At 28.2% G+C, this 27198-nt stretch overlaps 1 protein-coding gene across 2 annotated transcripts in view; it reads left to right on the top strand.

Annotated features, from left to right (window-relative positions):
• The window catches only part of LOC100159835 (solute carrier family 26 member 10), a 65505-nt gene that overhangs the window by 9058 nt on the left and 29249 nt on the right, over positions 1 to 27198 (top strand). Inside the window, exon 2 of one of the 2 annotated variants that reach the window (XM_029490982.1) lies at positions 9079 to 9120. In XM_029490982.1, coding sequence (XP_029346842.1) covers positions 9079 to 9120 — 42 coding nt within the window. Of the gene's footprint in view, positions 1 to 9078; positions 9121 to 22718; positions 23400 to 27198 lie in introns of those variants that run through there. The other variant, XM_001942969.5, reaches the window with a different exon arrangement.

Raw genomic sequence — 27198 nt, 5'->3', positions numbered from 1 at the left:
ATATTAGTAGACTAGATTTTGTAAAATCTATTTGTAATTATTATAAGAAAACATAATATTTTATCAAATTTTTTTTTTTTTTTTTGTCAAATTCTAACATTGTATGTATGCCACATAATTATAATATTTATTATTTTATTGACTATTGTCTTCATATTATTTTATTAGTAATTATTACAAAATACGATAATTTTCTATCATTTTATACTACCTATTTTACTTTATTTTTATAAATAATTTTTTTTATTATTTGTATATTACACGGGCTATATATTGTAATCATGCGAGGGCAACTGGTATATTTTTAAAATCCCGATAACAGCCGTGGGGGGGCAACTGGCCAACGGTTGCCGGCTCCATTGTATAGAAAAAAAAATGGTTAAACCTGATGTAAACAGGGTTCAGCATCTGGGTGGCATAATCTAGGTATAATCTAGGCATAATCTTCTGGGTACAGGGTAGTGGTTTCTACATTTACTAATACAGTTTGTTGATTTATACATTAGACTTGTGTAGTTGTATAGATGAACGCAGCCAGTAATTGGCTCATATATTTACCTGCATAGTATACAATAATATTGTATAAATATTATTTGCTTACATTTTATTACCCGGATTTTGGGTCACAAATGAATATCACAAAAATGTAGGAATATTTAGAATTTACTAATTACAGTACCAGAGTACCTATATAATTTCAACAATATAATATTAAAAATCAATATTTATTAATTTTTTTCATTTCTTGGGAAAGTTCTATTGAATTTATTAAAATACAATTATTTTACTCGTATGACGCGCAATATACAAATGATACAATACTAAACGAGAATCGTATAGTTTGCGATCAACTAAACGATCGCGATGTTTCATAATCTTTGTAAATTACGCTTTTGGCTATTTTTTTCTAAGTCATTGTTGAAACTTGAAGCCCCTGGTAATTCTATATCATTTGATATTGGATAATTTATTACCCTTACAACTTTACTTATTAGATAGTAACCAATTTTAATATTTTCATTATTAGAGGAAAAATGGGAGTCCACCAAAATGAATCACCTTATATATATTCAGATTTGGGAGTATATTATGCAGAGTAGTACTTGTTTTATTGTACATTACGAATTTCCGAAATCCGGAAGCATTTACGATTTATTATTATATTATTCTATTATTTATTTATTTTATTATTCGTATTCCCATTAAACCTAGTTTAGTTTATTGTATTCTGCCAACCACAGCAGCATTCACACACTTATCGTTAACCACCGTACCAAATAAATTGCATTTTAACCACAAGATAACGGTGGAATGTTATGTAAATTGTACCTTCTTGTGCAAGAATAATCATAATTGGTGTGGTTTTAGAGGAGAATTAACGAAGTATAATACAGATTAATTATACTTACCATACCTTAATAGTTTTGGAAAGACTTAAGGCAATTTTTTAATATTTTTTTGAGTAGTACGAAATAAAAGATATTATTATATTATGTATAATACAATTCAAATTATTTTACGCGTTGTGTGAGGTTTTGTATCGATATGTTGTAACATTATTAATTACCTATGAGATGTGTTCAAGATATATTTTAAACTTAAGCCGGATTCACAGCTGCGTCGTGTATCGTGTCGTGTCAATAAAATCGTATTGTGATTGGATATTACTTTTTTGGTATCATGTAATAACCAAGTTGCAACCGAGTATACCAAGAATTGACTACTGCTCAACTTTTAAATCATATTGGTTACCAGTCGTAACCATATAATAACCAAGTCCTCGCACGACACAACACACGACGTAGCTGTGAATGCGCCTTTATGTTTAAAACAAGTTAGGTAACTGGTAGGTAATGTTAAACATTTCGTACATCACATACCTATTATAGGTAGGTACTTAATACAGTTATGTTGAACCGCACACAATTTTAGGTTACGACGTTCCGTGTTACTTAACTATTTGCAGGTTGCTATGTTTTTAAGATTTAAATTATTATCTCTTAAGGCTGTCAGAGCCGGGTATTTATTAAAGGGCATTGTGTGGTGGCCCTACTGCAAAGTACCTACATGTTGTACGAAAAAAGTAAAATCACACCGCAATTCAACAATTTAAACCGACTTTACAGGAAAAACTACCATGCCTCGTAAAATAGTCAGATTTTTATAATTTTTTTTTTTTTGAAAGAGGGAATCTGTATTCAGGTCTAATTGGAATTATATTTTTAAATTAACTTTGAATAATGTCAGACAAGTACATTTTAAAATACTTAACAATTTGTGATAACTTATAGACTTTATTACAACTTCTGAAAATATATAATTTTTAAAATTGGACTACATTGTGATTTGTGATCTGTTAAGTCTTCATCATTCAAATAAAAAAATTACCTATCAAAATCTAAGTATTAAACGAGGCGTAAGAGATTTTCTTGCAACCCAAGTTATTATTGGCCAAACCATTTATTTTTAAGTACTATTCATTTTGACTAAACTGAAAATAAAATAACATAGATGCTTGATTTGGTTATGTATGCACACATAAATTTGAAATATTCAATGTATAAGACTAAAAAATAATATAAATACGTTAAAACAATTAGGTAAACTATCATATTTTAAATTTTAAAACTGCTATCTGTGTTTTAAAGTATATTATATATACTGCAGCCGAATTATCATCAATGTTAAATATAAATTTAAAAGTCAAATATAATTTGCAAACTGATGAAATCATACGACACGTTGTTCGTTGGATAATTAGGTATAGTGGATGTTTTTTTTAGAGAGGTGCGCCATCGTTTATTTTTTGAGATAAATTTGTATGTTTTTTACGTATTTTACGAAACACGGTTTTCAATAAAAAATAATGGAAGTTTCACAGTGTTTATTGACTTTGCGAATGATTTTTATTCAATTTTCAATAAAAGCATATGTTACACATGAATATTTAAAAAAATATGTCAAGTCACTTACAGCCTTTAAAGTGTATTCACTTTTCCGAAAGAGTTTATTGTAGAATTATTTTTACAAGGAGTCAAAATGTGCATATTATTTAACGAATGTTTATTATGATTACCTTGTATTATATAGGTACATATAATATAATATACCTACCATACCTGTGTCTGGAAGGCTTAGATTTTCTTTTCGTTTGTTTTTCGAAAAATGTGTATAAATTTCAATATTATTCTGTAGGTACCTTACATTAATTTTTGTTTTTTTTTTATTGAGAATAAAGGCTTCGATAGCAATTAGGTCATTAGTTTGCGGTAGTTTTAACATTATTATTAATGGATAACATAATTGTAATTAGTAATTACATGGCTAAGTGGTAAATAGTTTATACAGTTTTATATATTTTAATATTTTTTTGTTAGTTGTATAGTTTTTTCTTAATATTACATTTCTGTGTCGATGTCGATGTATTTGAAGAATCTGTGGATCAGGTGTGATGTTCTCCTAGTGCTTCCTCAATCGATGAAGGTATTGGTTGAGGATGTTTTTTGCGTTGACGAATAGCGGACCATCTAAAACTATGTGTTTGATTGAGAGCGGTTCGTTGCATTGGCTACAGAGATGTTTTATAATAAGAATGTGGGTGAGGATGGTATGACTAATTCTTGTTCTTGAGTTGATAATTAATTTTAACGTCTATAGGCATTGGGCTGGGTATATAATTTTCTTTTTGATTGATTTTAGTTTGTTTGAGCTTTTTACATTAATTATAAAATATCTTTAGGTACCTATATTGTACCATGTTTATATATATTTATTTATTTATACGTAGGTATACCCTGGGTTATCCAGTTCTATTAAATTTAAATATTATTATAATTATTTTATGTTTATAGATTTTAGACTTAGGTATGCAGTTTATAGCACAAGGGATTACACGTCATATGAGTGATTGACTTCCTATAACTATTGAACTGTCTATAATAGTAGTATATAGTCTGTTCAAAATAAGAACAGTAGTCGGCAACGACGAGTTTTTGTCGGGCGGCGGTCAGACGCCGTCCGCACTACGGCGACGCGTCAGACGTTGTCACGGAATAACGCCACGCTCATGCGTAGAACTCGGCCGCTGACTACTCTTCTTATTTTGAACAAAGTATAGTATACTGCACAATACACATATTGTTTGATAATTCAAATAAATATAGTATGGTAAATTATTTCAGTCACCTATTGGGTATCTATTGAGACTATTTAATATATTTTTATGATTTAAAATAAAATACATAATATTATGGCTTGCCGGTTTTTACAAACAATTGATGTCGTATTTGCACTAATAGAACATGTTTTAACTACGTTTTTAATCTCTTTAATAGGTAGGAATACTGTCAAATTTAGAATTGAAAGGAATTTATCAGACCAGTTATACAAGCTTTTTGTAAACTTTTTATATATGGAATAGATTTATGTTAAAAAGTTGTAACTAGGTATACAATTGCTTATTTTATACGTCATGTTATATGACTTATATGCAGTATGTACCTGTTATATACTCCATACACAGTTGAAAATGTGTTATCAAATTATTCGTAAATAATTAAATTTTAAACAATAATAATGAATTATTATTGATTATAATAGTTTGTTTGAAACAGGATATATATCATTGGCATTGTCTGATTTCATCTGGTTTTAACTTAAAAAAAAAATATAGTTTTTTTAAAATAAAGGAAACAATACATTTCTTATATAACTGACACATAAGGTAGTACACCAAGTTCTTGATAGTTGATGGACGAATACATGTTATTATGACTTACCGGACAATCGCCGAAAAGTTAGCAATGAACCAGACCATAAAACATGCATTGGTAAAAACAAAATGTCGTATTTTATTGTCACATTATATTTCAAGTTACTTATAATCAAGTATAATATTGTATGTAGTACTATATTACCTAGTAGGTAATAGGTGCGTAATTTAAATTGTGAAAAAGTTTATTTTTCATTCTTTGTGTTTTTTTGAAAAAGCGCCTTTCACATATTATACAATATTATACGATACTAGAAATGTTTAGGGTTTTATTATCTATTGCGCGTAGAAGATATAACTTATGATTAGGTACCTTACACCTGCAATGTATTACGCCTAAAATATATTTGTACAATTAGGTGTACCTATATACAATTTTAATGAGCTCTCAACACAGTTGAGTTTTTGAAAAAAGGCTATCATCTACAGTGTCATTAATTATTGTTTGATTAAATAAATCGTGTTTTTTTAATTTGTCACCAAACATAAATATCACCCTACGAGGAGTGTGTGGGTGGATAATCAAATACGTCACGTTGTTATTTTGCTCCTTAGATTTATATAAGATGCTGCATTGATGCAGTATTTATAAATTATTAATATATAATATACATAATACCTATGTATATACTATTATATATGTGTTATGGCATGACGCATGAACCACCTTTATACAGTTTTTAAATTTTATTATAATATATACACCTCAGGTGGCTCCAGGGGCTACTGGGCCAGGACTCAGATGTGTGTACATTACCCGTGTATTCTTCCTGTATTATCACGGAGTCCCACCATATTATATAACAAGTAGGTACTGATATAACTATATGTTTGATTATTTTATGAAATTAATAATAATAATTTTTTGGCCCGTTTCGAATACGCGTGTACGCAGTATATATGCGGCTAACAGGTCATTGGTAAAGTAAAATGTATTATATTTTAATTTAATTTTAATATTACGTGTCTTGTCTAATTTATCTTCAAAATTAACTAGTATTCTCCCGTTTGGTAGATATTTATCTGTCACTGATACAGTGATACTTCGTGTCAGAGATTGTCAATATCTACCACGTAACATTATAATATGTATTTAGGAAAACCTACTGCGGTGATGGGTCTCTTATAAAATTTGGTGTGCGATACCCAGTACCCACCTATTGAAATGGTTTAATTAATTTATGGTTTTTATGATTATATTAACGCACAACGTTATATACTAGAGGCTCCACATCATTAATGTACGAATCACTGTTAAATGCCCATAAGTACAGAGGTATGTTGGATGTATAAAAAAAATTGATTAGTACAAAATGTATGGGATTTAATAATTAATAATGCTGACTACTCATAAAAAAATGTATAGCCATATAGATATGAAAAACGATTTATTGTTAAGCTACTCATTAAACGTGTAATTTGATTAAAAATATGTTCTACAGGTCGAGGGACGAGGATAAAGAGTTGCGACTAAATATAATAAAGCTATGTAAATTATATCATAGGTAGGTAGTTATTAGTTTCTGTAGCTGTAGTAAATATACACTGAGAAATTATAAAATACGCATGTAGCTATTATTGCAGAACGATTATACAATATACATTTACAGATTCATTTAATTGTTTACAAACTGATTCTTTGAAACGTAAAAGAATTTTTTTAAATAATAACAGTAATGATTATTATTATTGTTACAGTAGCCTGAATGGTCTGATAGAGTATGTACATGAAGTTGGCGGTGTGTATGACGATGCGACTGGAAAACAAAACATGCCACTGTTGTTGTAGTATCATTGATTAAATATACAAAGTATATACTTTATAGTAGTACAATAATATACAAAGTATATTTAATCAATGGTAGTATGTACCAGTTGTATAATAGGCACAGTTTACACAAATCAGCCGAAGAAATAAATTCATAGTTAAACATTTTATACGATTTCCTTGTAAATGTGAAAAAAACACTATTTTAAACTTTGACATTAGATATTATTCTACATTTAAGTTGAGCGAACTATTTAACAAAATGCTAAAACTCTATGAATTAAAAAATATAAATTTTTTACCTGGATACTTAATAGTTTTCAATTTAAATAACAAATATTTGTTTACAGGAATTTGGTTATTTACTGCTAAGTGTTTCCCAGAACACCATATTATTTTATTGTTGTATGATCGAGCTAAAAAATTACAAAATGCCATATAAGAAAAAATATAATAAAAGACGAAGAAAAATATTGTGCAGTTTTAATTAAATAAATATAAAGATAAAAGTAAAGTAAAAACTAATGAAAGTAATAATGCAAAATGAATTAAATTATTTCTGAAGCTTGTGAACAGGTTATAAATCGAGTACTAAACATTCAAGGTTGCCATATATCTGACTGTACCAAGGGTATTATTGGGAAATTATGTGTATTTAAAAGTGCATTAAAAACTCTTACGATTTAATTTTAAAATTCATTAAATTACACGTTTAGGTACCTATATAATAATATAACATGTACGGTAAAATAATTGTTTGCCTACCTGAATATTTTTTTTTATTAACATTGAAATTCAATGACAAACGTACCTTTATTTCAAGAGTGGTCTCAGTAAAAAACAAAACGTAGAAACACATAATTATATAATCTTATATTGGACGATTCTTTTACCTATCGTGATCTGATTGTCAATTTCTCGGGAAATATAATAAATGCGGCGTTTCGGCAGACTATTGAGTGAAGTCTGGTAGTGTCATCGATGGACTGTTCTGATCGCCGTCGGTTCTGTGTCTTAGTTCTTCGTTGTGTAGTTCAGGAGGAGAGTTAAAGTGGTCGAAGTGGTTCTTAAAAGATAGTTGGAGGGATACTTGCATCATTTTTCCGAATTACGGGGCTTTAGCACTCAAACTCAGAGTAGGTTCATGAAGTGCCAACTGGTTTCTAGGTATGTCTGGCCAGTTCACAAGATTTCAGTTTCATCCGGCGCCGATGGGCCTATTTTCCATAGGTAATCGTGTCCCGACTTGCTTAATTTTCTAAAAATAGTCTTAGAATCTTGAATGCTGGCTTGTTGAATGTTTTGTAGTCTTATCGATCTCACTATGGTAATTCTGAAGAAATCAGGGGGAGCAGGTTATTGTTCGGATGTCTATTTTGGATTGCCTCGAGTTATTTCATTCTGCAGTTAAAATTAGAAGCTATGCTAGGCCTGCGTACATAACGATGAATTGTATGTATATTGTACATATTGTTGATATTCAGCTGAACTTGCAACGGAGTTGGACTGCGGTGGTTGATTACTGGATTAAGGGTGGCTCTGGTACGTTCTCGCTATCTGCGCCGATTCATTGGCGTGCATGTCATCGGAATCGTAGCCTGCTATCTATACGCATTCTGGGGTATTTTATGGTTGGACTCCATCCAATTTCTCGATTGTTTACTGTCAAAAGCTATGTGTTTTTGAGTCCTAGAAATTCGATATTCCTTTGCTCATTAACTCTTTTTGTATTCTAGGGGGTCACATGGTTCTTATTTTCTCGAGGTATTGGAATTTTGCTGGGTCCACGATATTAAGATCATTCTGTACCCGTGAACGCCACATCTACCTATGGATATTGTATATGTACGGGGTGCGTGGACCTTTGATTTTTTTAATCATAAACATAATATATTGAGTTCTAATCGATTAATTTATGTGACATTTTTATGCAACTTTTCCCTATTAAACATCCAGATAATTTTCATTGGCGAAAACGACACGTGGAAATCATTGCGTGCACTATTCCGAAAATTTGAAATCGATTTTATTATAAATATGCCGGATGTCGATTGATAACGAATCCAGCTTGTGTTTTGTGACAAAACTTTTGTCTAGTGCTCAAGTTCTCAACGCACACGTAGGTTATATTATAATGATGGATATGCGCGTACCTATGTATTTATATGTGACATATTTTATCACCCAGGAAAAAATATTTTTTGCGTAGGTACCTATACTTGTTGCAATGGATTTTCTATAGACGTGTTGTCGTTTTATGGTTCAACAATAATGAGCCATAATGTTTAATATATTAATATCGCTGTGCAGTAAAATAACACTTATAAGTTATAATGGTAATAAGCATTTAGCACTGTAGAGTGATTGTGTGTGTAGATACCTGCAGCTACTCCGTTTAGTGTTTCCATTCTAAAGAACATCACGTCTCTCTTGTCGTTATTAATTACCTATTATATTAATGTTATGCTTTGTATTTGTATAAATATATTCCTAATATCCATTAAACTGAATAACAATTTTTCGATTTGTGCGTTTTCAGTTGTATGGACAGCGACCGAGAGGGATATAGACCCGACTTGCGGTAAGTCTTTCTCGTCGTTACTAGATTTTATTTTTCTCAAAAGTGAATCCTATACGCTCCTATGGTGGATAAAATATTTGTGGACGTCATGATCCACTCACGATATCTTATTATTATATTATATAATTTCCCATGTATAAACAGTTATATATAGGTATATAATATATATTATATATCGCGTTTGTAAGAACAATATACTTATGTGGTTGAGTATAATATATACCTACACGTAGCCAAATAATCAATCTAAAATGCAATATTTATTCTACTAAATATACGTGTGTTGAATAAGAACTGTTGAGTTGGCGAGTTGCATTAAAAATTCTATTAAAATACGTTTTAGTATAAATCTGATTTTTTTAAACTTATGTGCATTTTCTTGTTATGATGGAATACAAATAAAGCTATTAAAATTATAATTTATTAATCATATTACCGATGACATTGGGTTAGGTTGGTTATTAGTTTTAATTTTCAACAACTTTAGTAAGTAGCAGTTTTTTTTAGCAGGTAAAATAATTTTGCAATAAACTATTTCATATTTGGTGATATTATAATACTTAAATAGGTATAAGGATTTAAATATTTAAAATGCAAAATAATTATGGAAATAAATTGGTTGTTCAAAGGTTGATTACAATTTAACTACTTTTAAACACATTATTCACAGTGGTACTTACCTACTTCAATGATTAAAACCGTAAAATGATAATTGCGATAACGAATATATCGGTTTGACCTAAGGGATATTATAATTAAGCGTTGATCTTTGTATGTATACTGGAATAATCAATAGTGTTAAACGTAATTTTTAATTAGTATAAATCAATTATTGAAGTTGATTTGTCTCTGATAGGTATATCAAATAGACAATTGTTCAATTAACATAATTACATGAAAGTAGATCATCTCAATATATAAAATAAAATAAAAAAAAATAATTGAAATATTCGTATCTTAAAAAATTAAGAGGACGTCACACACCCTGAGGTTGTCTCCGTCTTATAACGCGTACGACATTGCGTGACATAGACAAAACGCGTTTACGCAGTCTGAGTAGAACTCGCTTAATTTTAGTTTTAGAGTAAAAATACCCATTGTAAAATTGAATTGTGACAATATGTTCTGAGAGAAAATCTTTTTGTTTTTTCCATTATACCCAATATAACTTTCATTATATCGTTTAGAAATAGAAAAAATGTCAACATTTTTAAAATACCTTTAGCTTTTCAAAATTTAAATAAAAAAAAAATCGCGATGACTTGCCCTCTAAACTATTGTCTCAATTCAATTTTACAATAGGTATTTTTACTCTAGAACCAACATTGAGCAAGTTCTATTCAGACTGCGTAAACGCGTTTTGTCTATATCGTACGTGTGTAAGACGGAGACAACACATGCGGTTGTGACACTAGTGTAGTATGTTTCACAACACGAATTTTGATCATTAATTATTTAAACTGAAATTGTTTAATTGGTGATTTAAATTTGATACAGACTTACAAACATGAAGACTAGAGATTTCTAGTCTCAAGTATAACTCAACACACGTTATATAGATGATAACAAATGTAAGTTATAAATAATAAATATTAATTAATATGATATGAAATAAATAATAATTAAGTCTTATTGTCGAAGTACTGAATACTACTCGTACACCGTAGACACGTAAGGCTCTGGATGACATTAATGATTCATTTAATTTATATTTGCTACCATTTTCAGCTATTAAATTATTAAAGTATCACACAATACAAAAAAAAAGTTTTTTTATTTTGAAAGTTTGTTAAATTCTAAGAATAATGGTATAGGTTTTACGTTTCTACTCACATTATTGAATTATTCAATAAGTTATGAGCAATTGAAAAAAGACACGTGACGTCATTGGGCCCGGTTTATCATAATTGCCTTTCTTATACGTCTAAAAGTTCCTCGCTTCACACAACGATTTACCAACCTAAACATTTTATTTTTGAAATTTAATTTACATATGAATGTGTGGCTTTATGTGTTTAAGACGATACAAATATCAGAATTTCAATACAACGTTTAGTTTTTTAAATATTAAAAATCTTAAAAGAGATATTTGAATTTTTATTTTATATTTAAATGGCCATGACGCGCTGTTTACCAAAAATATGAAAGTTGGTTGATAGCAAATTAAAAATTAATTACCAGGTAGATACAAAATGTGGAATTAAAATTATTTAATTTTTCACAGTTAAAAAAACAGTTATTTTTTGCTAGATTTTCATTTAGCGAGGTAGACTAGCGAAACTGGAGAACGGATTTTGCCATTAGGGGTATTTTTAGATTTAAATTGGCTAGGAGAAGTGCATGTAAACTTTCTTGATTTTTAATTTTTAATAATTTATAAAACAAAGCTATAAAGCTGAAAAATATCAAAAAACGCCCAATAAAATGTGTTTAATTTTTTTTTATAGCTCTGTAGTGAATTAACTATTAAAGATAAAATTCTGAAAATACATATAGCTTATTACAGCTTTAAATTATTAAAAATTAAAAATAAAGAAAATGTACATGTCGATCTCTGACTTGGAAACCGTTTTTTGTTGGATTAAGTTTCGACGACTGAGGTCTTTAGCCTGTAAGGTTGGTAAGGTTGGTATGTTAAGGTTGGAACGATTGGTACTGTTGAAAACACGTGTATGTGTGGGCAAGGTTTTTGCGCACTACGAACCCGGGTGGTCACCCATCTGAGAACAAGTGGCAGTGGCCGTTACTTACTCTCAGTCACATTGCGTGACTGATATTTATATTTACTATTTATTATTATTTATTTATGCATCTCAGCATGGTTTGAATATAGAATTTCACATAATACACTGCTAAGTGTTCTCTCTTCATTACAAATAGTTGACAAAGCATTTTCGTTATTTAAATTATATCTTCACGATAAAAAGTAGCTAGTTAAAATTAAAAACTGTTTTATCGTAGAAAAAATAATTACTAATGGAGTCTTACAAGGAATAGTTAGTATTATCACCAATATTACATAATAATATAATATTATCTATGTTTCATCACTAAAGGTAAAAAAAAAACATACAAATCATATCATACGTAGATAGGTGATACAGCTAGTGTTGATAGTCAAGAGTAAAAACTGGGAAACGACCTTTCCAAGTACAAAAAATTACTTAAAAGTTATTAATTGCTAACTGGCTCCTAACGACCTAACAGTTTAAATGTAAATTACAATAAAACAAACTTTAAACAAATACTAACTAACATTAACGGTTTAAAAATTCATAACAATAAATGTATACAAAAATAGCTCAAGTATTTCAATTAACCACAGAACACAAAATATCTATATAGGTAGTTATTGTATTCGACCGACATTTAAAAATTAAAATGGGAACTCCATGCTGGTAATGTTATCAATAAATTAAGAAAATTAACCCACTTATTCATGACATCTGGGAAACCAATTAATTTGAATTTCCTCTGGGTAATTTATTTTGTTATGGCACAATCAATATTAGAATATTGCATACTTGCATGGGGTGAGGAAGGAGGTGTAATCAAACACTAATTAATAAAATACCAGATACACAAAAATATAAAGCAATAAATAAGCCTAAACCATTTAAATAAGAGCCGATATTTAAAAAATAAAAATATTATCGTACTTAATATCACACAGATAAATCACATAAATTCATACCTACCTACTATGTGTATAAATATAATTTAATCAATCTCAAATCATAAACATATATAAAAAAAAATAAAAATTTAACAATACCAGTAGTAAGGACAAAAAAAATATAGTAAGTACGTCTTATATTTTTTCGTTCAAATAAAGGTTATGCATTATACGTGACAGGTAATTTTTTTTTTGTGTAATTCTAAAGCTATAGGCATGTGAAATTTTCGGTCAAAATATTATTCGTTGGCACTTTTCAATTGCAATTTTTTTGGCAAAATTAATTTAACCAGTTGTAGTAGCTAGTAGGTATTAATGCCTAATGGCTAATAGTCTAATAAATTACCTACTTTAATCACAATAATATAAAAAAATTATACTTAGTAATATAGGCTGATAGAGGGTAGATATTCGTTTTTCGTAGACAATAATTTTAATATTTTACATTATTGAATTAAAATTTAGCACAACCATTACAATGACTCCTCTTGACACCCAATGTACAGCAGAGGGTTAACCACTTTTTTAATATAATTCTATTACAATTAATTATATTATATTTTATAGACTAGTACTCAAACAATATTTCACCCATAAGAGGTTTTCCTCAGTCGTGGACAGGACCATAAAACTATGTAAAGTTAAAAAAGAAAGAAAAAGTGCTATCTTTTCTTGAGCCAAATAAAGCTAAATATTATTGTTTATTTTTTATTTATTTAATATGCAACGTTTCCACTAAAAATGATTCGTTGATAGGTACTAATGTACTATGCACGTAAAATGTATAGTTTTCTACATTACTGAAGTTATTTAATTTGTACGCCAATAGGTCATAGCCCAGACTAAAAAATTACATTCATGCATGAATGCTATTCACGAATGCAATAAACGGCGCAAAGTGTATCTCTTTAGATGTTGAATATTAATTATTATCCACTGACTACTTTCGATTCTTATTTCTTAGCTATTCTTAATGTAACCATAAGTCCATAATTGAAGTCAACAAATTGTATTCTTTTATAATTTAATATTTTAGTGCTTATTTAAGTTGTATTAAAAAAGTTTATTTAATGGTGAAAATACCATAGATACATAATAATAATAATCGTCTATGTTGTATTTTAACCCATTAGGTTCCCATTATTCCTATGTAGGTACCTACACCTAATTTCAAATTATTAAAATTAAAAAAACATCAATTAATACTTATAATTAGAATGTTTGAATCGGTAATTTTCTAGTTGTAATTTAATGATAAATTGGCTACTCGGTTATTCGTTTGTACCATTTGAAATCGAGTATTATTGAATGCTAAAATCATAATTTTATTCGAAAATCTTGATAAATTATTTTTACTTAGGCTTTCCCAAGTCATAATCTACTTCTATCTTCTATTATCAATCGAATCTCCCCTATAATCATTTATTATTTTCAAACATAAAAACACTATAGGTAGTTACTCAAAAGTGTTTCCACAGGAAAAAATGCTGCCATTGTTTTTAAACATTCAACCCACTAAGAAATATACTATTTAAAATTTAAATTATTCCTTTCGATCGATTTTTGTTGGGCATATTAAATTATGCGGTTGGACTTTAGAATGATAAAAAGCGCAAACTCGTTTGTCTGTCCAGTTGATAATGTCTTGTAAATTATATTTTTTCATAATTCGTTTCAACGAAATCAGGATATTTGCAATTTAAATGATCTTAGACTGGATCGAGCCATAGTGATATCCTGCCTGTAAGTCCACGCGTTCTGTAAAAAATCTCGCACGTGGTAAAAATCATTACACCCGTTTGACAATTTTATATCCCAGTCAGCATAGCATTTATATATATATTAATAAATTGTATTATTAATTATTATAATATGTCATCACTTATGTTTCATGAGCATAATATGAGCGCAACTACAACTAAATTGTAGGGGGTACTAAAATTATTTAGAGCCATATAATATATCCAACTTATACCCATTAAACCAATTAATCCTCATCCCAGGCTTTCTTTTAAAAACAATTTTGAACTAATTATGAAATTGAGTGATAATTATTTACTTTTTTGGTATTCATTTTTTTTTGTACCTATTCAAATACATAAATAAAAAAATACTTATACAGTATATTAGGTATATAGGTAACAATACAAAGTTAAAAAAACAATATATAATATTTCCTAACTATTTTTATTGTTTTTATACTGTACTTATTTATAACTAATTGATTTTAAGTTATTTATAATATCTTGTTGAATATTTAAAAAAGATAAGTACAACTCGTGTAGGCGATCTTACACAGAATGGTAAATCATTCTTTGTTGGTGTACTATACCTATTACCTACCGGATAATATGTCATAGCTGTAAATTGTAATTTATTTTCTTATTTATGTGGTATATTTGTATTTCATTTAAAACTATCTGTTACTTGAGTCATTAAGATAAAAACATTTACTATAATACCCATTATGATAACTGGTTAATATCCATCGCAATAGTCAACGATAACTTATATTTTCTGGGATGACGTAAAAACAACATAATATGACGTATAACAATATATAACATTTTATAATACTTAACAATGATGATTATCAGCAATACATTAAGTCATTTTTAATTTAATAAATTGTAATTAATTAGTAGGTACTTACTACCTAGGTAGAATACACTGTTTTTGGTAGATGATATTTTACGGTAGGTAGAATGTCACACGCGTGCAGTTTTTTGGTTAGTAGGTACCAAAAGATATATCATTGAACCGTTGTTGCAAGTAACATACTCTTCCTTAACGAGTTAACCCAATTTTTCATGTTCACTGTTCATGTTTTGTAATTATTACTTTATTAATAATATTTAATATTATTAAATTATATCAGTTTATACCACAGATATATACAATATTATATATACCTAACCTATACAATAATTGAAAGTAACGGTGATAATGGTATGATAAGGGGAGCTGCGCGCGCAGCAGCCAATTTGCCAAGCTGCAATGAGACGCTCGTCTACTTTTCCGCCTCTAGACATTACAATACTAGCGCCCGGTACATTTGCGTGCTCCCACAGGGGGGGGGGGTATTGTTCTATGAAATAAAACAAAACTATAAAAATTGTTTTATTAAATGCTTCTTCTTGTTTGGCCAAGTTTTCTTGCCTTATTTTTTTTAACTGGTGTCCTTTTTACTGGACATGTTTAATCTTTAATATGTAATTGATGCTTTCTTATAGGTAACCAGGTAGGTACTGATTAAAGTGGTGAGCACTCTATTTTTTTTATAGTCTCTATAATCGTAATCGATTTGCAGATTTCTGAGCAGTGTGAACTATGCAAGAGACTGGCGATAGTGACGTACATGTCCCCACCCCATCCATTTTCATTTTTCAACTTTTTCCAACTTTTTTCCAACGCCAATATTTAGTGCTCAATTCCTGTCAATTCCTGCCACCACTTCCGGAGTTCCTGCTCAATTACCGTTTTTTTTTTATAAATACTGATTTTTTATCAAATATAAATAATTTTTTTAAATACTGATTTTTATCTACTATACATTTAATATTGATTTTTTTAACAAATTAAATTTTTTTAATAAATGTACATTTTTTTTTATTAAATCCTGATTTTTATCATCTTAATTTAATATAGATTTTTTATCAAGTATAGATTCTTTCAATACTAATTTTTATCAAATACACCTTTAAAATTGATTCTATTTTATAAATCTACTTGCTGATCCCGTGCACTTCGTTTCCGGGCAACCAATAATTATTATTATAATAGCTTCAAAACCCATGGCAACCATTTAAAAACGAAAATTTCCATCGGAAATCTCAAAATTCCTGTTTGAGCACCTCCCGGGGTTGGTTCTCTCCCTTTTTAAATTAGCCTATCTTCTGCTCAGAGGTATAATCTATCTATATATATATATAAATATCTGATCCCGTTCACTTCGTTGCCCATTAAATTTGCCAACTCTATATGAATAATAATTCTACATATCACCATGGCAACCATTTATATACAAAACATTTTATGGGAAATTTAAAAATAATATATAATTGGTTGCCATGGTAATACGGAGATACACACCGACGAAAATCTCAAAATAATATATAATTGGTTGCCATGGTAACACGGAAACACACACTGACACACATACATTCATTTTTATATATATAGATATAGGTTTTTTATCAAATATAAATTATTTTTTTAAATACTAATTTTTATCATCTTAATTTATTAAAAAAAACACTTGTATATTTGATAAACAATTTATATTGATTTTTTAATATAAATTAAAAATATCAGATATACACTATATTAATTGAATATAGATTTTCTTGAATAAATGTTATATCAAATATAGATTTTATCATTAAATACAGATTTTTTTATCAAATATAGATTTTTTTAAATTAAATACTGATTTTTTTTATCATATATATATTTTTTTATAAATACTAATTTTTATCAAATAATTTAAAATTGATTCTATTTTATAAACCCATATAGGTTTCTTATCAAATATAAATTATTTTTTTAAATACTGATTTTTATCATATATAGATTATTTATTTCCGAGTAATTTGTATTAATTTTTTCAAATACATTTTTATAATTAATTTTTATTAATTTTTTATATAACTAAAAAGTGTATAGTTATCTATTTATATCTAGATTAGAAGAGGTTATCTTATAATTTATCTAAAGTCCATTCCCGACTTTGGATGGGACTGGAGAAACGTTTCCCCAGCCCCACCCATAGTTTTTTGGATTTTTCGGGGGCGGTAATTGAGCAGGAATTCCGGAAGTGGTGGCAGGAATTGGCAGGAATTGAGCACTAAGTATTGGCGTTGGAAAAAGTTGAAAAATGAAAGTGGGTGGGGGTGGGGACATGTACGTGCGATAGTGCCAGCGTCGTCGCAATGTTTATTATTATCAAGTACTTCATAAAGACATCTGATTTCCAGAATTAATTCCATTATTCAAGGAATAGACTAGTTTATTGTTGTGCCGGGTGCGGGGTGAGGCGGGCTATTCCAGTTAATATTAATTAATAATTTACTTGATAAGCACTGTGCGAGCTGTCCCCTACCTAGCTAGTAGAGCGGCTATACACAATGTACCCGGCGGCCCGAGGCAGTATATTTGACAGCCTTGGCTGGCGTTTTGCGCATGCGCCATTCACAATATTGTATGTGTATACGCCGAACACCCTTTACCACCTCCCATGTATTAACATAGGCAACGCCAGCAACTGCCTCGTCGAGCGCCGATGTCGAGCCTCTAGCGGTGGCAACGCGGCGCAGCTCGCGCCGGTCGCAGGATTAAACTCTAACTGCAAGGTTATTATAGCTTTTAAATTAAAATGTTACTGTAACTGTCTCCAGTTTCATGCAAGTTGTATACAAAAAAAAATTAATATAAAATATAAATTTAGGTAAATATAATGATGAAATTATGAAAAACTAAAAAGTAAAAATTAACTAAAAAGTTGCACCCTAGGCACGTGCCTCGGTGGTCTATGGGTAAATCCGCCCCTGAATATTAATAATGTGGTACTTATTTGTTTTCTCCGACCACTGATAACTGATGAGTTATCTCCATTTCCAATTATCGATTATTGACTGTCATGCGTTTGAGGTTATAAACAAAAATATTAATAATTAAAATAATTATATTTTTCAACTATACATTATACGTCATAATATGTGTCGCGTGTCGGTTACCCTGTAAAAATACTAAAATGGTTTTTAATGTTTTATTACTGATAGTTGTTGGTAGGCACCCATGTCACATTTTTCTATAATATACTATAATATAATTAATTATACATAGGTATTAGGACTATTAAGTGTCTATGTGGTATTGGTAATTAATAATTATCGAAACACAATTGTCGAAACAAAAAATTTGTCAAGATAACCAACAAGTAAGTATACCTACATCACATTATGTGGATGTTAATTTAAGTTAAAGTTTTAACAAGAATAAAATATCAATATAAAAAAAAAAACGAATTATAGAATATTAAAGCTACCTATTGCAAATGCTCACAACTTGTTTGTAAAGTAAATACATACTTGCAAATTATTTGCAAATATTGGTGAAGGTTTGGAGAAAATGGAATGGGAAAGGCAACTTCATGGTCACATAAATTGATAAATCCAAACACTTATATTATATTATATTATTAAATAATTCATAGGTACTGTAAGTTAATGAAATAAAATATAGAGATAAATATAAAACAATGTATATTACCTTTATGAATAAAAATCGAAGGAATTTAACTTTAACCTTTCCTCCTGTATCCTATAACTGCCAGAGTAGAAAAACTGAACATGATAATATTTATTTTATTTTAATCTCATTAATAAAAGTATTATATGATTACATTGATCTTATTACGATTCTATCGCAATTTTTTCAACGTAGACGTCGGACATAAAATTATGATTATTGAGATTATAGAAAATAAATTTAATATTTGTATAATTATAATACTTAATTTTATAAAAACATTTTTAAACAAATTTTTCAAATAAATTCCTATAGATATTAAGATAGGTAGGTACATTAATTTCCAAAAAATTAAAGCAGTAAATATTTTTAGAATCAGGATTATTTTTTGAATGGTTAAGTTACAATAGTCACATCCAGCACACTCGTTCTAGTGACTCACCTAAAATACATTTAACTTATTCGTGTTTCATACATAGAACTTAAACTTTTAAATTTTTAATCTAATTATATGTATAGAAGTCAGAATACCATGTTTACAAAAATACAAACCTAGTCTATAGTAATTAATATTGTTATAGAAGTAAAATGTAATCGGTTGGTAATAATAGTAGAATAAAATTGATAAAAATTAACTGCAGAGAAGATTGTATTTATAATTTATATTTTTAATACTTTAATTTGATTTTAGTAACAGGGCAGGACTCATGTTTGCCCACAGCACATTTTTAAGGAGGTGCGTGGCAACCAATTTTTCATCACTTATACATATTTTTTTCAGATATATGTATATTGTATATAGTATATTTTTTATTAATAAACTGACAGAAGACCACTAAAATAATTCAAAATTCCCATGGCTCGTTTATTACTGAACTAGGAATACTTATGTTCCATTACCTACTGAATTAAATTTTAATAACAATTAACAACCTTGTTAAACATTTGAATAGTCAACAAATTAAAACTTTGAGTATTATTACATAATAATATATAATAAAATAGTAACACGAACTTAACAAAAAAACAATATTCGTAATGTATAATAAATTAGCTGTCTTGTCTGGCGTTGGTCATGTTAAAATTATTATTATTATTAACTGTATACCGTATATAACCCACTGGCAATCCTATAAATAAACAAAAACTATTCGATTTTTTCACGAGTTGAAAAATAGTGCATGTGTAAAGGCTTAAAATATTCTCCTTGATATACTCTATCATTTAAAAAAAAACACATGATTATCGGATGGGTGGTTCCCGAGATCATTGGCATCAAAGATTCTCATTTTCACGTATAATATAGATTTACACCGACGCCGGTTCAAAACCTCGACCGCGTGTGCATTTTTCTTCGGGCAAGTCACGGTGTCCGGAGAGAAGTGCCGCCATCCCCCATCCAGGCATGGCAGATATCTATGAAAACCTACGGGTGCCCACTAAAAAATCTGCCAAAGTGCCAAACCAAAAACACACGTGTTTATTACCCTAAAATTCCTCCCCTATTAACAAAAACAAACAGCTAATGACCATAGTTGCCGGGCTTCATGATGAATAAAAAAAATATAGATTTATGTTATAATTAAAAAACTCTAATGTCTAAATAATTGTTCAATTTTTCAAGATAGCACTCCAAACTTCAAACTCGTTTATAATTTCTTCAAGAGCTCAGACTTATGCATTTTAACATAGGTAGGTGCTCTTTATGAATAGATATCATAGTTCATATAGACAAGCCATTTAGCTAGGTGACTACCGCCAATAGATTTATCGTAGACGTTTTTACTCTACGTATAGTATTAGGAGTTATTTAATGTCTCTGTAGAACAAGTAGTTATACTGGAAGGTATAACGCTATAGTTAAATGCTTAAAGTAGTATGAACTGCTGAATATAAATCAGTATCGTCTAGTAAACTTTTGAAAACAATATTTTTTAATTTAGTTTGACAGATGTTTTTATTTCTTCACACATTTGACGTTTGTTGCTTAGACACGAATACAAGTGGGAGTGGTAGCGTGGTACTTTAAATTGTTAATAATTTTGGAAAATTGTATTTCCTGTCGAGTAAACTACCAAATAAACGAGGAAAACTGATTAGTATGATATATGATAAATATATCATATTTATATAATATGATATTAGTATGATATACATAACTAAAAAAATGTTTATATTTTGAAATTGAGGATTCATGCACATGGGGTTAAGTATTATTAAAGTTAAGAAGTTTTTATTATGTCTTTTAAAAAAAAATGCATTTTATACGATTGTTAACGTACATTTCCCCACCTTTACCCATTTACATTTTTCAACTTTTTTAAACGCAAATATTTAGTGCTCCATTTCTGCCACCACTCCCGGAATTCCTGCTCAACCGCCGCCCCCGAAAAAATGAAAAAAAATTCTGGGTGGGGCGAAGGAAACGTTTCTCCAGCTCCACCCATGGTCGGGGAATTACTTTTTCAACTTTTTCCAACGCTAATATTTAGTCACGAAAGCCGTTTCCCCCAGAGTTTTTTAATTTTTGCGAGGACTGTGGTTGAGCAGAAATTCCAGGATTGGTGGCAGGAATTGGCAGGAATAAAGCACTAAATTTGGCGTTGGAAAAAGTTGAAAATTGAAATGGGTAGGGGTGGAGAAATGTACATTTACGAATGGATTAGTTTGTGAAGAGATACAATGTGATAAATATAAATATTATACCTATGTAAATATATTTTTCAAATTAAAAATTATGAAATTTCACCAATATGGTCATAATGTTTGGCATACACATTACTTCAAACCTCAGTTTCTGTTCAATAAATATTTTTATACCGGTTCTAAATTGTGTGATAACACTATAAAATTATTTATTGTTCGTCAAGTGTTTCACAAACACAAAATATACACATACATAAAATAATCTTTGTATCAAATCGTTTTACATGCCGTTATTATTTATTTTACTGTATAATTTACATCATATTATAGACGGTAATAATTTTTCATAGTTTCTATACTGATTATTTTACAAATGATTCATCGATTAATTTGAAACTATTGTTATTATTAAATATAAATACATATGTGTATAAAGAAAATATTGTTTCGCATCATTATGTAATGATATAATTTTATAATTAAATTCTGTAGAAGCGACTTTATTTTAAACGAAATGTAGGTTGGTTTATGTAATTTATTATACGGAGCGTTGTTAAGCAAAGAAGTACTATTTTCATATACAGGGTGATTTATAATAATTATTCATCGTTTTAGTCATCTAACCTAATATATTATAAACTAATTACATGTTCGATAAAATAGTTGATTAGTGTATTGACATTTAGGGAGTAGGTAATGAATGTACGATAATATTATGGTTTTAAAATGCATGATTTAAAAGGTTATTACTTATTATTAATACTAATATTAATAGAAGATATTGTAATTGATTAAAAGTATTTTTTTGTTAATATGCATCTCATGATTTGTTATATTAAAACGAGGTAAATGATTGAAAATACAATTGTTTTATAACGTTTTGTTCTTCGATAGATACTTATCCTAGTACCTAAGTACCTATAATATGTAATTATTTTATATTTTTTCAAATATAAATTGATTAGAATTTGAAATCCATATCTTGCAATCAAATGGAGATATAAACATTAAAATACCTATATAGGTACGTCAGGGAAAAGTTAGATAGTCGTATCTGCTGCAGATCAGTGATCACTCTGTATATTTTGATATCTTATATGCGTCGAACTTTGAAATGGACAATTATCTACACATACAAGCACAATCACAATCACAACAAAGGTCGACGGTTGTTGTATAGGTATATAATATAATATTATACTTATTTCCGTTATATAGGAGTTCGTTTTTCTAGACCAATCATTAGATCGTATACCAGCATTTTTAGTCTCAAGATTGTAAATTTAACTTCTGATTTCTGTGTATTTTAGCGGCCGTAGTTTTATCTGTACTATATTATTTGTGTCGTGTTTCGAGTACTTAACAGTTCATATCGATAACTAGTGGATATAATATTATTACATAGTCGAAAGTTCCCGCGTGTTATTGAATTAACTCGTGATCACAATATCATAATATATTGTACGTCGATCTTATTTATACGTTTACTATGTTGTCAAATAGTTGTCATTTACATTTCGGTGCACGCGATTAACCGTCGGAAATCGTTTCAGCATAATATTATTATAATATTATTAACACTTTAACATACGATACACTTTTCTATGATGATCGGAAACGGCGAAAACACATTGATATGCGAAAAGGACACTTACGGCACGTTTTTCGACGACGCAACTTCCGAAACGTCTTTGTTAAATAATGACAAGTACGTATACCGACCAAAATATTGTATAATATCATATTATTGTCTTGACCAGAGTTTTAACACTGCGAAAAATTGCTAATATTTCGTTGAATGAATATGTTTTGCTTAAACTTTTAATTTTTATTAATTTTGTACGTTTTAATAGAATTTTTTAATTATTAGCTATGTTAATTCACGTGTCATAAATTATTAGATAGGAAATATGCAGTAGATACATATCTGCACATTTGTTTATTAATTATTATCTAAATGTATCTTCGTATATAATCGTAGTACATATGTTCTGAAAATATATTTTATGATTCTAATATAATATTTTCTAATATATTTTAAGCTACCTACCTATGGTTTAAGTTTTTACTTTTTTTAAAGCCTATAAAAAACATTCTCAAAATAAATATATATTATTTTTATATATATTTAATTATAAATTATTATAGTAAGGGGAATTACTATCTGTATAATTTTGGTGGCTATTTATAATTAGGAGAGCTCTTATATTGTGTATTTATTTAATTCTTAAATAGTTTTGTTAGAAGAAGCTATTAAATGTAAATTAAAAATATATAAATTATACATAATGTTTATTAAAATAATTTTTTTACATTTTTATAGTATATTCAAACAGTATATAACAAGAAAAACTTTTAATTTAACTTAAATTCAAGGTGTAATAAATAATAATATAAAACGCAGTAATGATTAAGCTTTTTATTGCGTCTAAGTCTGATATAGCTACTATCAGTATTAACATTTTTAACATTTGTTTTACTTATTCGTTATACATTTACCCATCGATATTGTTTAAAATACAGTTTTTAATATGCTAATTAATGCTAGTTATTATCTTTTATTTTAACAAGTGAAAAATGATAATATGTATAGGGTATATAGGTACCTAATTAATAATAAAATTATGTGATGAAAGTATGAAACATGGATTATTATAATGACCTAGGATTTCATAAAATAATTTATATTGTGGTGAAAATAAATCATTGAATGTCGAATGTATTAATTATTAATATTTTAATTTTTAATAATTATTTTTTTTAATAACAATTATTTAAATTATTTATCTTAACATTTCATTTCTATTTAACTTATTAAATATATTTTTTTAATAATAAACGTAATATGCATTTCTATTAATATACGTTTTTAAATAGGTACTAACATAATGCCTTTATCAAATAACTTCTATTATTTTTTAGTTTCATTAAGAAATGTATATTCATTATGTAAATTGTTGTATATATCACTGATTAATTCGTGTATCACTGGACACTGACCATTAATATTTAACAGCTCATTTTATATAATAATTTATTCAATAAAAATAAATAGTTAGTAGAACTAGATATTAATTAATACTCTAGATATTAATTAACTGTAGATATTAAGCTTTCGAATGTATTTTATAATGTGTAGAATCGAGTTGAGAATCTATATTCTATACATGATTTTGTAGGTTTTAGATTTTAAACATAAATACATTGTAGGTACCCAAAATGTAGGAAATACGTATAATTTAAAATTTCAATTTTAATAGCATATTAATAAACAAATTGTACTAACTCTAAACAGAGAATGGGTTTTCAGGATATTTATTAAAACGAAAAAACATTCAGCGTTCTAATAATGGTATACCACTATTATAGGTATAATGATTCTTTTGTAACGTGCAATAGGTAGTTAAAGACACTAAATATTTTAATGCACTTTAGTAGTAGAAAGTTGAATTCACAGGCGATAAAAACAGTATTACTTTAAATACATTTTATTTAAAAGAATCATGTCTAACATTTTTTTATTAAAAAAAAAATATATTGCACAAGCTGATTTTATAAGTTAAATAAATTTCATCATTTTAGTAAATAAATTATCTTCAGGTATTACAAAAATGAATATACTTAAAACAAAGATGTAACTCTTATAATATATATTACTTTTTAAGAGTACTTCATATTAAATCATATCTATAAATCTATTTTTATGTTTAAAACGAAAAATTAGAATACCGACAAGCGTAATGGTAAAGTACTGGGAACTATACTAGCGAATTTAAAATATAATTACACAAGTACATAATTTGTTATTATTACAACTTATATTGGATTAATCGACCATTTTTTATGATTGAGTATTTGAAAACTATTATCAGATCTTTTTAAAATTTATAAATTATTTTTTATAACCATTTTATCTATATTTTCTTATTAATAAGTAATAAACACACGATGACGTAATGTATAGTATGTGACAGCGCGTATCATTGATATTCTAATGAATCGTGGTTAAAATTTATAGAGACATAGGTAGAATCATTTTGGTTGAATTATATTTATTAGTCAGTAGCTTAGATAATTATGATGAACAACTGTTTATAACATAGTTAATCGTTTTTAATTAAAGAACGGTAGGAAGATGTAATTTAATATAAACATTTGTTTTTTTTTTACAATATATCAAGTAATTTTTGTTAACTACTTCAACTATAGTTTTCTTTGTTGATTCGTTTTTGAGATTTTTCGTGAAGTAAGGAATATATGGCAAGGTCTTAAGATGGTTATTTTATTTCCCGCGCACGTACGAAAGAAGTGATCGGAAAGTTTCATGTAGCAAAGAAATTTTAACTATGGTTGGTATAATAATGGTATTCCAAAGAGCAAATGTTTCCATTTTCATGTGTACTTAGTTGCTCTATAGGAAAAACTACATCGACAAAACACGTTAAAGAAATTTCGATGAGTGCTGGTTTTAACACCGACTACCACTCAGAATCGTTTTTAAAATTCGATAATTGATTTTTATCACTTTAAAATGTATTACCACAACTTAGCTGCATGTATACAAGTATACACCTTGTATACATCTTCCTTTGCTGATAACGTGAACGATGCGCGAATCCTGATGATAACGTGAACGATGCGCGAATCCTGCTGATCAATAATGTGATTTATTTTAGAATTTTTTTAAAGAAAACATCTACTTACGATAGGTATCTGAAATCACATGTCCATTGTTCACTGTGGTAGTGTGGAGCATGGCTAACTGGCAAGAGAGGCTGAGATGTGATCACTTCTTGCTAGCATTGACCTCACCTGGATCTGAAATTTATATTTGTGTTGACATCATATACATTTAAAATACCTACATATAAGTATACCTTATCAGTTATCTTAGCTAGGTTATATTAGATATATCTTATAATATATAAGTACTACCGTAGTACTGTCTAACTAGGTGGGTACCTAGTATTATAATACATTATGGCATTATACAGTGATGATAGCTTTCAGTTTTGTTATTCAATATTGAGAGGTGACATTCATATTGACAATTAACAAAATTCTTTAACGAAACGCGAAACAGTTTTTATTTATTGACTATTGTGGTATGATGTTATTTAAAGATTTATTTGTATTTTGTAAGAATCTCAAATAATTATATTGATTGGCAATTAATATTATATATTATGTATAATAAACGATTTTAGAATTATTCATAGATACAAAAAGTTTAGAATTCTAGTGGTCTTAAAATCTTTACTTGTCATAAGTAATATAATAATATTTTGACATAAACGTTTATATTTAATTAAAACCATTTAAAAATATAATTTTACACAACTAATTTGTTTTTAGAAGATTTGTAAAACCTATTATAGAAAATGTTCGTTTCTTAAAAACATTTTAAAAATTAATTTACATTATTATTTTTATTTTGTTACTGGTAATTGGCTCAAGTGATTAAAAGAATAGTTGTAATTTTAATTAATTACAATGTTTATGAAAAT

The sequence above is a fragment of the Acyrthosiphon pisum genome, chromosome A2, assembly GCF_005508785.2.
Source record: "Acyrthosiphon pisum isolate AL4f chromosome A2, pea_aphid_22Mar2018_4r6ur, whole genome shotgun sequence".
Taxonomy (NCBI): domain Eukaryota; kingdom Metazoa; phylum Arthropoda; class Insecta; order Hemiptera; family Aphididae; genus Acyrthosiphon; species Acyrthosiphon pisum.
Note: the sequence above shows the minus strand (reverse complement) of the source record. Positions and strands in the feature narration are given on the sequence as shown.